At 37.6% G+C, this 12,847-nt stretch overlaps 1 protein-coding gene across 1 annotated transcript in view; it reads left to right on the forward strand.

Annotated features, from left to right (window-relative positions):
* Positions 1 to 12,577, forward strand: part of slc35b1 (solute carrier family 35 member B1) — a 29,673-nt gene extending 17,096 nt beyond the window's left edge. Inside the window, 4 exon segments of the mRNA XM_033035365.1 lie at positions 1,002 to 1,128; positions 5,305 to 5,411; positions 7,811 to 7,964; positions 10,501 to 12,577. Coding sequence (XP_032891256.1) covers positions 1,002 to 1,128; positions 5,305 to 5,411; positions 7,811 to 7,964; positions 10,501 to 10,550 — 438 coding nt within the window. The 3' untranslated portion in view covers positions 10,551 to 12,577.
* Positions 12,578 to 12,847: the final 270 nt, after the last annotated feature.

Raw genomic sequence — 12,847 nt, forward strand, 5'->3', positions numbered from 1 at the left:
AAGAATGCTTGTTTATATTATGCATTAACTTTCATTGTTAGCAAATACTTCCCTGCTGAATAAGCGAGCCTTAAGTTAATAATGACAAAGGAAAGAGTTTGGGAAGGATAATATGGAATTAAAATATGTTTAAAATATATTTTTAATAAAAGTTAATATTTAAAATCTAATTTACTAATTTCACATGTTTTTCCTCTTCCCATTCTTTAACTGTCAGTTATTTCTACTCATTATTTTTGGAACAATGAAAATCCAAAAATAATTCTTATTTCTTTATTCATAGTCCATTTTAGATAGGACTAGCTTTCAAAAATCACTGCTCCAAATTCATTTTTAGAGCCTTTCTGATGTGATATTCGGCAAGCATGTTCAAATTTCAAAGGCCTATACAAAATAAAAATCAGCTGTGATGTCTTGCATCTATACGGATAAAAATATTCAATTAAAATTAATAGCATGTTAATTAGCCATTAATCGCCACAGCTCAGAATACAACTGCAATTCTGCTGATCTCAATTGCTTCTGTAGAATTCCTAAAGAACTGGGTACATATTAGTTTAGAGATACAGTTTGGAAACAGGCCCTTCAGCCCACCAAATCCATGCTGACCATTGATCACACATTCCCACTTGTTCAATGTTATCCTACTTTCCCACTTCCTACATACTAAGGGCAATTTGCAGAGGCCACTTAACCTACAAACCTGTCTGCCAGTTTCATTTAAAATCTTGCTGTCCGTATGTAAAATCCTACCCTCAGGAGTAATATTTTGTGTGGCCCAAAGTTGCCATTTGTCTCTTGTGTCTATTCAACCATTCTAGTTGGGTATTCTTCCTCAAGTATTCTGCTGATAATACCATTAATCGAGCTGGTGGTATGTATATATTTTCCAATTAGAATTTCGCAATATTAAGTATCACTTCCTGTAATTTGCTTATTTGTATATTTTTATTTGTATATTTCATTTATTTATTCAATGGATGTTCCATTCTTTTTTCTAGTTGGCCTCCTTAACTTTGGACGGATTGACTGGAGTAGCACAAGAACATATGAGAGCTAATTTCCAGACTGGTTCAAACCAGATGATGCTAAATATTAATGTTTGGTCCAGTTTGTTGCTGGGAATAGGTAAAAATATTATTTTTCTTAAGACCTTATTGAAGTGTATCATTCAACCAAGTAACATGGAAATATATGGAGCATAGAAATTGTAAATCGAGAGCATGTGAGGATGAGTAAGCTGACAAATGGAATGGATGCCCCAGATGGTCCCTTAGGCAATAATTAAATTTTTAAATTATTTTTAACAATTGTAATGCCTTGAATCAGCAACTGATCAGCCATGATCATATTGAATGGCGGTGCAGGCTCGAAGGGCTGAATGGCCTACTCCTGCACCTATTTTCTATGTTTCTATGAACCTGCTATTCTGTGAACGGTTTAATCTACTTAACATTTGTCACAGGTGTCCCACACAGATTCTCACCCTGGTTGAATGAACTAAATGAAAGAGTTAAAGCCTCTATTGACTTCAATGCATTTAACTTATTTTCAGAATTGTTCATGGTAGCTATTTTCAAATGTCCCAGTGCTTTGGTTACATTAATTTCTATAATTGTAAGCTAGCTCAATAAATGTTAGCAGCTCAAATACAAGCCTTGAGAATTATCTGTGCTTTGCATTCATCTGATAAATATTTATTTCTTGAAATTTCCGCACATTTTTATTTTTGACATTCCATGTATAAATAGGTAAAATCGACAATGTTATGGAATCATTTTAAAGGCCTTCTGTGAAGGTCATTCTCTCCACACACCTGACCAACCAGTAATGCCTTATCTTAAATTTTGTGTTGCTATATATTACCTGCTACTGGATATGTGAAAAAAACTTAAGGATGCAAGTTTTCAGTGCTACCACTTCAATTCATGTATTAAGGCACTTAAAATTGGCAATATCTCTTTCAGAGTATGATTTTAGTTTGTAATAGAAAGCTACAACACCTGTGATATAGTTTGCCATTGCACTCTTGCGACTGGTTTTCAGGTTTGTTCTATGTCTGAGCTTTGCCGTATGTGCACAAGGTTCTTCCTTGAGAGTGAATGTTTAATGTAATGAGAGAGCAGGTCAGAGGCGCACACAGTATTCAAACATTGTGCTGAAGCTGTATTACACTGTACTCTGCATCTCTATTGAATGGAGTGAGATCAGTTTCCAGAGTGGTATTTTTATTCTGACTTGGGTGCCCTCAGATTAGATAAGGACTTTGTTTCCAGCTTTGGGGGAAAAGATGTCCATTTAGTAATGGAGAAATACACCTGTTATACATTTTATAGCTTGTAGAATTATGCCATAATTCAGTTGCAATTGGTACGGTTACAGATTAAAAGAACCAGTTTGATGTTATTTAATTTTTTTTGCAAAATGTAGTTCGATAGTTTTCAGTAACCTGTCTTGATGGATAGATATGTGCTCCTCTAATCCAGAAGAGGGTGCTGAATCAAGGGTTCTGAATTCTGAAGGTTTTTTCGAACCGAGCTTCAAATTTGAACTCTAATTCTGTGTGGTACATAGTGAACTTTTTTTTAAATCTTAATTTGTTGCATGAGCTGTGGCTCATTCTTGTATGATTTCATTTTTTGGATTTTTGTTCCAATCTGGGGAGTTGAACATGAAGTGTAGGTTGGCAATCCGGTGCAGAAGCAGTGCTGCACAATGGGAGGTGCTGCCCTTCAGATGAAATGTTATATTGAGGCAATGTGTGCTTTCTTGGATAGACATAAGATTACATGTGTTATTTTAAAAAGATACTATTTAAAATATCCTACTGTTTTTTTAAACTCTCAATCAACATCAACATGTATGATTTAAATATATCTTGCTATAATAATATAACTTGTGTGCAGATTGGCTGCTGAAATTCCTGCATTGCAATTTCTGCATTTAAAATAGTAAATTTCTTGGCTATAACGAAAAGGGATCTTTTAAGATTGTGAAAAGCACTATTTGAGCAGAGTAGAAAAATAAGCATTTGTTAACTGGAAGAAGATTTACGATTTGTATTAAACCAGTTAAAACATTATTGCGAGCATTCTGGCATTACTTTGTAGCCGAATCCCTTCACTGCAGGTTTTTGCTCTCACAGATGATCATTTTGAGTGCAAAACCAGTTTGTGCTTAACCAGTTCTCAAACATGCGATGATTATGGGACAGCAGCCCCATTTAACATGGCATGGGAGTGCTTTATCTTTAGCCTTTCAAATATGCCAAATGGCAGAATGGGCAGGAGTGGAGGTGTTCTCCCAGATTCAACAGCGCAGTGACCTCAAACTTCCAGCAGTATTCAGTTTATTGATAGTCATGCTCAAAACATTTTAAAATATTCTTTCAGAGAAGGGAGTTCAAAACATAATGTCATCATGTGAAACATTGCTGCAGTTTGTTGTATAATTTAATTTATATGTTAGTGAATGATATTGACAATTCAAAATATCTTTAGCAATCTTTTGTATTGGAAGGAAAGTAGACCATTCCAGCAGGGATGTTGAAGATAAAATAGTTGCTCTGAAATAATTTAGCTAAATATATTTGTATTAACATAAGTTGTTGAAAATATTTCATTTCCCACATGAAGTGCAGTAGGGTCTGTAAATAATCGCTCCTTAGGAGCATACTCTTCGCCAATGATTTTATTATCTTCCGAAGCAGAGTCTTTCCAGGTGTCTGCTTCCTCCGGGTGCTCCGATCTCCTCCCACATCCCAAAGACGTGTGAGTTTGAAGGTTAATTGGCCTCTCTCAATTGCCCGGAGTGTAGGGAGTGATGCGAATGTAGGATAATATAAAATAAGTGTGAAAGGGTGATTGATGGTGGGCATCGACTCGGTGGGCTGAAGGACATGTTTCTATGCTGTATCTCTTAACTGAACAATGTTCACCCGCACAGAGTGAAAAATCAGCAAAGGATCTGGGGAAGCTTGGCTTTGCTGAACTATTACCTGATTCCACACTGTATCTCAATCAATTCATCAATCAATTTATTAAACACATGTAGATTTTATAGCTATCCTGATTCGTGAGGGGGAAATAAACAGCTTGTGCTGGTATTTATGGCACACAGTTAGCATGCTATCAAATAAATTATAAAGAAAAGTATATTTTCTATCTACATTAAATTTGTAACTGTGAAGGCTTGAGATATTTTACATTATTTGGTACTTCAGTTTTATTAAATGTAAACATTTGAAGTATTAAAATAATTTAGCACTTGTGAGAAAAAAGGAGAGGCTCATCAAACATCCTATGTTTTGACCTGCAGGTTGAAGCAGGGTATTAGAAATCTGAACATGGAAATTATTATTTTTGTCAAAACTATCAGTTTTCAAACAAGCGTATTATTTTCTAATTGAGTATTTTCATCCTACGTTAATTTGTTATAAATGTTAAATGGAAATTCCCATTCAATTAAATTGGCTTTGTAAGGACCCCCATGGATTTTAATTTCCCTTATTGGAAATCTATTTAGGTGACCTACAGGATATACTTGTCAAAAAATGACAAGTGCTCGAGTAATTTATTGGGTCAGGCAGCATCTCTGGAGTACATGGATAGGTGACGTTTCAGGTTGGGACCCTTCTTCAGGTTGATTGTGAGGTGGGGAAAGAAAGCTGGAATAGAGTAGGGACAGGACAAGGCTTGGCATGCAATAGCAATAGGTGGATATGGGTGAGCGGGAGGGCTGTTGAATGGCATATAATTGGACAACGGCCAGAGACAAGGTTGGAAATTGTACCCCTACGCCCACACCTCAGCAAGTTCCAGGTCACGTTTCCAGGGGATGCCATCTGCCTCACTGAACAGCTCTAGCAGTAATCTGGCAATTGATGTCTTTTTGTAACCCATCATCTGCTGTTCGTTGTTTCTCCAATATCCTTGTTTAGTTTAGAGATACAGCTTGGAAATGGGTCCTCCTTTGGCAGACTGAGTCCGCGCCGATCAACGTTCCCTTGTACACTAGTTCTATCCTGCACACTAGGGACAATTTACAAAAGCCAATTAACCAACAAACCTGCATGTCTTGGAAATGTGGGAGGAAACGGAGCACCCAGAGAAAACCCACGCTGTCATAGGGAGAACGTACAACTCCGTATGGCAGCACCAGTCAGGATCGAACCCGGACCTCTGGCGATGTTAGGCAGCAAGTCTATGAGCTTATGTAGTATTATTTTAAAATTTATTCTTTCATATTCTACTTGACGTTACAATTCGATAATTGTTTCTTTAACATTTTGTTTTAATCTTTCAGGAGTACTTTTCACTGGAGAAATATGGGAATTTCTGAATTTCACTGAACGCCATCCCAGTATTCTCTACAAGATACTTCTGTTTAGTTTAACTAGTGCTCTGGGCCAGGTCAGTATCAGTTACATTATACCAAAGGTGTCCAAAATTAAATTACTTTCTGAACTTGTTTTCATACTACAAGTGGCTTGTGGTTGTAAAAAAAACATTTGAATGAGCTTATGGAATTTGGCATTTATTCTTTGGCCTGATGACTCCTGAGAAGCTGGTGGTGAACCATCTTCTCTAGCTATTGTAATCTATTTTGAGAACTGTTGGTAGGTAAGAGTTCCCGAATGTTGCGTTATGATGTATTTCTAATGGGGAAACAAAGTCCTACAGAGGGGAATTTGCATGTGATTTTTAAAATTTCAGTTGCTCTCTGCCTTTGTCATGTGATAGTGGTCATATGTTTCATAAATTATGTCAAAGAACTTTAGTTGGTGTGCTACACTGTACCGTCCTGTGTCATTATTGGATTAAGTGAATGGCGGACTCAAGCAAAGCTGTTCTTATATGGATGTTGATGAGTTGCTTGAATGGTAGAACTGCATTCATCCACACAGGTTACACTTGTCCATCGCATTCCTAAAGTGTGCACTGACACAGAGAAAGGAAAATGTGGAGTGAAGATGATTTGCTTACTGACATGCTTTAACCATTATTTTTGCAGCTGGCAGATTCTGGTTAATTGTGACTCTTCTGACTCAAGAAGAGGATGTCAAGGAGTTGTTGTCGTTTATGTTAGATAATCTTTATGCCAGGCTTGGGTTCAATCTAAATTTTTTACCATCTGGCACAATTTTCTGCAAAATTCCAAATTGTCAGTGGTCCAAATTGTTAGAATAGTGGCAAAGGTGGAGCTGCTGCCTCTCGGCACTAGAGACCCGGGATTGATCCTGACCTCGGGTGCTGTCTCTGTGGAGTTTACACTTTCTCCCTATAGCTGCATGGGTTTCCATCTGGTGCTCCAATTTCCTACCATATCTTAAAGAAATGCAGCTTTGTAGGTTATTTGGCCTCCGTAAAATGCCAAGTCCATGCCGGTTGTGGGCGACGGAAGAGATCGGGAGCCTCGTGGGTAGAACGAGCACTTGGGAATCTGGACTTTGAACTTGATAAAATGGCTCCAAACATGGCGGCGCAGGCATTATATGCAAAATCAATTTCACAACGTAATGTTTAATTGCATATGTGACGTTATACAGCCATTGAACCCCTAGTATGTAGGGAGTGAATGAAAAGTAGTCTAACATAGTGTAAACAGGTGGTCAGCATGGAGTTAGTGGGCCTGTTGCCATGTTATATCTCTAGGCTCTGAAGCTGCAGTTTATGAACAAAGATCTCCCATTTCTGACATTGTTGGATAATGAAGATAGTTATGTCAAATCCTCTGAGGAACAAAATTTAGGTTCTCTCTCAAAGGCTCTACCAAGACATTCCTAGATACATGGAACCCTTTCTTGGAACTTGTTAACTCTCTCAACTTGTCCCCGGACTCGAAAGAGGACTGAGTGCTCTCCACCATTGTTCTGCTCTACTGCAGCTGCTCTCCCCTTAACCCCACTCCCCACACTTATTTATTTAATTACTTACTTATTTACTGTTATTAGTGGTCCCTTTTTTCTTTTTTTTTTTTCTTTAGTACTTTTTGTTTCGTTTATCTTACCGTATTTGTGTGGATGTGTGCGTATGTGAGTGTTGTTTGTCCCCGTTTGGTTCCGACCTGATTCGGGTAGGTTGAAGGTGGGTAAGGGTAAGGGCTTTGAGGATCGCTTACATACTGCTGCACAATTATGCCTTGACTGTCACTGTCTGTTATCATTGTATGTATGCAAATTGCTGTGAAATTCAAATAAAAAGATTTAAATGAAATCCTCTGAGGAACACCTGTGGCAAAGTCATTGGAGGAGTGGGGGGGAGGGGAGAAGGTGATTAGCTTTCAGCAACCAGAACTATCTGGTGAACAGTGTTTTATATTCCCAGTTGATATTCAACGACTTCAACCTTATCAGAACTCCATGATGTCAAGTGTAGTGAACCGTGTCTCAACCCTTCTTCATTCTAGACCGAGACTGTTGGTGAAAGTCTGGTGTTGAATATTCTCGGTAAAACACAAATTTCAGAAACAGTGATCAAATTAATGGTGATTAGGTGTTCATTACAGCAGTGTTCACCAAGACGTACATAATTTCAAAAATTAATAATGTACTGATGTGGTTGTCGACAATATGTGTGTACGATACTGGTGTGAAGTTATGAGAATATAAATTATCTTTTTAAAATGATATCCCCTTCATGATGTGTTATTCTACAAAATGTACCTGATATCAGCCTTTATTATTCAGCATTGGCCAGGGTAGGGGACTATTGGTACCAATGAATTAAAACTCCAGTAGTATTGTTTACAGAAATGCTGTATGATTTGGGAACAGAAAAAAACAACTTTATTCCATTTTATTCCCTTCCAGAGTTTCATCTTCATGACTGTTGTTTACTTTGGACCCCTGACTTGTTCAATCATTACTACAACCAGAAAGTTCTTTACCATCCTTGGTTCAGTGCTTATTTTTGGTAATCCCATTACCTCATTGCAATGGGCGGGAACGGTTTTTGTATTCTTAGGTAAGTATTCTTAGTAGTCTTAGGTAAGTGACACAAACTTTTGCTAGAAGTCTGCAAAACCCACCTCCCTTTCCCTGGCTGGTTTTACTAAGGAGATGCTCCAAGTGGAGGGTTAAAATATTTGGCTCTGGCAGCAATACCAATGCTGTGGTTTAGCCATTGTAATGGAATGTACACAACAAAAGTTTTTGATTCCAAACAAATTCATTTGTTGAGGGATATGCATATCTTGGAGATTTGAAAATGTATTTGCTCATCTTTTTTAGACATGGTTTAAACATGGATTTAACTAGTATATATATAGCTGAAACATTGATTCAACATGATGTATAATTTTTATTCATTTATTACAATGGGTTCTAGTTGTGGGTCCAAGTCCATAACCATGTGTTGTCTTTGTGAATTTCAGTTTGGAAGTTTTTGCATGCTCATTTGTTTAAGGGTGAAGAAGAGGTCTGCTGAAAATGCTGTCTGGATTACAGGGTATTAGCTATAAGGAAAGGATGTACACACTCAGATTGTTTTCTCTGGAGTGTCAGAGGCTAAGCAGAGACCTGATAGAAGTATATAAAATCACGTGACGCGTAGATATGGTAGGCAGTAAGAACCTTTTTTTCCAGGGTGTAAATGTCAAAGACAGGCGGGCATAGGTTTAAAATGGGAGGCTCAAAGTTTAAAGGAGATGTTGGGGAGGTTTAAAGTCATAGAGTGATACGGTGTGGAAACAGGCCCTTCGGCCCAACTCGCCCACAGCAGCCAGCAATGTCCCAGCTACACTAGTCCCACTTGCTTGCCTTGGTCCATATCCCTCCAAACCTGTCCTATTCATGTACCTGTCTAATTGTTTCTTAACCGATGGGATAGTCCCAGCCTCAACGACCTCCTCTGGCAGCTTGTTGCATACACCCACCACCCTTTGTGTGAAAATGTTACCCCTCTGATTCCTATTAAATCTTTTCCCCTTCATCTTGAACCCATGTCCTCTTGTCCTCGATTCCCCTGCTCTGGGCAAAAGACTCTGTGCATCTACCCGATCCATTCCTCTCATGATTTTGTATACCTCGATAAGATCTCCCCTCATCATCCTGCACTCCATGGAATAGAGACCCAGCCTACTCAACCTCTCCCTATAGCTCACACCTTCTAGTCCTGGCAACATCCTTTAAAATCTTTTCTGAACCCTTTCAAGCTTGACAATATTTTTCCTATAACATGGTGCCCAGAACTTAACACAATATTCCAAATGCGGTCTCACCAACGTCTTATACAACTGCAACATGACCTCTCAACATCTATACAATACTCTGACTGATGAAGGCCAAAGTGCCAAAAGCCTTTTTGATCACCTTATCTACCTGCCACTTGACCTTCAAAGAACCATGTACCTGTACTCCTAGATCCCTATGCTCTACAACACTACCCAGAGGCTTACCATTTACTTGTTTGACGCCCCAATATGCAACGCCTCACACCTTTCTGTATTAAATTCCATCAACCATTCCTCTGCCCACCTGGCCAATTGACCCAGATGCTGCTGCAATCTTTCACAACCATCTTCACTATTAGCAAAACCACTAATGTTTGTACCATCAGCAAACTTACTAATCTTGCCCTGTATGTTCTCATCCAAATCATTGATATAGATTACAAACAGTAACGGGCCCAGCACCGAACCCTGAGTCACAGGCCTCCAGTCTGAGAAGCAACCTTCCACCATCACCCTCTGCTTTCTTCCATGGAGCCAATTTGCTATCCATTCAGCTATCTCTCCATGGATCCCATGCGATCTAACCTTCCAGAGCAGCCTACCAAATGCCTTACTGAAGTCCATGAATACAACATCTACAGCTCTGCCCTCCTGAACCTTTTTGGTCATGTCTTCAAAAAAAATCTATCAGATTTGTGAGGCACGACCTCCCATGTACAAAACCATGCTGACTATCCTTAATCGGCCCTTGCCCATCCGAATGCATGTATAACCTATCCCTCAGAAAACACTCCAGTAACTTCCCAATTACAGATGTTAAGCTCACCGGCCTATAGTTCCCAGCATTTTCCCTGCAGCCCTTCTTGGAAAGAAGCACAACATTTGCCACCGTCCAGTCTTCATGCACCTCTCCTGAATTTATGGACAACTCGTAAATTTCAACTAGGGCTCCTGCAATTTCCTCTTTGTTTCCCGCAACGACCTTGGATATATACACAGCATGCTGGATGCCTGGAATGTGCTGCTAGGGATGTAGTGGAGGCAGATACAATATATGCAAGGAATGGAGGGATATGGACCATGAGGAGGCAGAGAAGATTACTTTAACGCAAGGTCATGTTCGGCATGGAGCTTGTGGGCCAAAATTCTTGTGTTGTACTGTTCTATGTTAACTTTGATTATATGCTTAGATATTCATTTGACAAGTAAATTATTTTTAAATGAAGGGAAATGCCTCTTATTAAACCAACAATGCACAAAGACAGTAGCAAGGGCAGTTCGTGTTTTATGAGACTGCATTCTAATTTTTATTTTCTCTTCTCTATTTAGGTCTTGGTTTAGATGCAAAATATGGAAAAACAACCAAAAAAAATCAATAGATACTGAAGAAATTATTCACTCGAAGATTTTGATCGCCAAAAATGCTGCCTGAATTATGTTCATTGACATTTTTCAAAGTTACATGCTCCAGTTGTAAATTGGTTTAAATATTTAGCTCGTTTTACTTTTTAAAATAAGCATTTACTGACAAGCTCCATGTGTCTGTTTATTTCATGATGTTGCACTTCATGCAATACAAAACGTGGTGTGAGGCTCCGTTAGTGCTATCATCAGAACTTTAGAACTAGTTATTCTACAAATTTTGTCTGATTCATAACTGAGAAAAAAACAAATTTCTAAACTGACATTGTTAAATTTTGAAGTGTAAAAATAAAACTACAGATGCTGGAATTCTGGAAATGGCCTCAAAATGGCCAACAGGTCACAGAGTATCTGCAGAGAGAGAGAGAGAGAGAGAGGTACAATTTCAGGGCAATAACTTGGTGAAAGGTCATCCTGAAATATTAACTCAGTTTCTCTCTTCATGGATATTATTGTATTTGCTAAGGTTTCCCAGCATATTCTGCAATTGTGTATATAGTCCACATACAATCATTTTACTGAGATTAGTTTTTTTTAATAGTCCTTTGAAAATAAGTCAGAAACGGCTCTTGGGTTTTAAAATTACATTTATATACTTCCATAAGAAATAATGATTCTGCACAATGTATATATGAAAAATTATAGTTCAAACTAATTATTTAAATGCCTTTTTTTTAACAGTCTTTAAATGTTTATTTCAATGTAACGCCCAAGTATTTTAACAGCTTCAATCTTAAAAAAAGATTTGCCAAAATCTAATAAGGGGTAACACAATTAAGAACTGTTAGATTAAAATACAATCACCCAATTGAAAAAAGAATTGATATACATTTCTCAAAGTGTTCATGTTATTTAGATAACTTATCTCTCCTCTGATGTACAAGTAGTTGTAAATTGCTATGTGACTCTAAATATGAGCATAGATGAGCAGATCTATCATATATGAACATGTTTATCATGTATTCTTAAATGCACTATATGCAAAATGATCTTCAGTTTTAGCTACTGTGTTGGTGAATGGAAGTACAGTACATGTTAGGAAATTAGTCTGTTATTATATTTAATTCAGGTCATCCCATGTTAGTGAGCCATCTTTTCTTTGCCCACTTCCCACTTGACTTACGGAAGTATTACAAAAGCAATTTAATATCTATTTTCAAAATAAAAACTTAAAATTAGTGCATCTGTTGCAATCTACTGTGTACATTGTGGAAAGAAGGAACTGCAGATGCTGGTTTACAAAAAAAAGACAAAGTGCTGAGGTAACTCAATGGGTCAGGCACTATCCCTGGAGAATATGGGTTGGGACCCTTCTCAGACATGAGTTTAATTGTTTGTATCATTGAAAATACACAAGTAACTTGGTTTCTTATTGTTAGGTTATGCTTACAGAATACTTGCAATGTAGCTTTTAGTATGGAAACTAAATTGCTGCCCAATGTTGAATATGGATTTGTTTCATGCTGTGGTGTCCACTTTGGCTTCATCCTCCATGTGAACAGCAGCACTAATCCAATGTATCCAAATTAATTCTGGGAACTGCAGATAAATAAAGTGAAAGCTTTTCATGAAAAAGAATTGTAGCAGCAACTGACTCAAAATCACTCTCAGGTAGCATTCCGACTTTGAAATAAGGGATACACTGAATCAATATTTTCTTTTAACAGCATTTTTGCCTTGTGTCAGAAGATGTAACTAATTTATGATTCACCAAGTACCTACTGAAGTGGAATTATATTCTGCTGTTTTTTTAATTCCTAGAAACAAATGATTGAAGCACTTTTGGTTTATGGTATTTTTAAGTCACTGATGTAAGTAGCTGCGGTTAAAATTGCATTAATTTTATATTTTAATTTGGCATGAGCTGTATTGAATCCAATGTTTTCTGGCAGTTTTAGTGATGCAGCATGTTTAAAATCAAAATATATTGGCATTTTGTGTTTTGGGGTCTCAGTCTAACAAATAAACTGATTTAGATAAGAGACTTCTGTAGTAGAGAATGTTCTTTCATCTCTTACACAAGGACCAGTCAGCACTTCACTGGGACCCATAGATCCCGATTCTATTGTGTAAAGAAATAGCTCATTAAATTCTGATGAACTAGGCTGATGATTATACACTTTGTCACAATATTGAGTGTGATAATCATTACAGTCTAACCTTCTTGTAGTGTACTGCATCTGTCTAATACTCTGACCACATTCACATATAACATCTGGCTGTTAATCTATCTGGAATTCAAACTCTATAGATC

The sequence above is a fragment of the Amblyraja radiata genome, chromosome 16, assembly GCF_010909765.2.
Source record: "Amblyraja radiata isolate CabotCenter1 chromosome 16, sAmbRad1.1.pri, whole genome shotgun sequence".
Classification (NCBI taxonomy): domain Eukaryota; kingdom Metazoa; phylum Chordata; class Chondrichthyes; order Rajiformes; family Rajidae; genus Amblyraja; species Amblyraja radiata.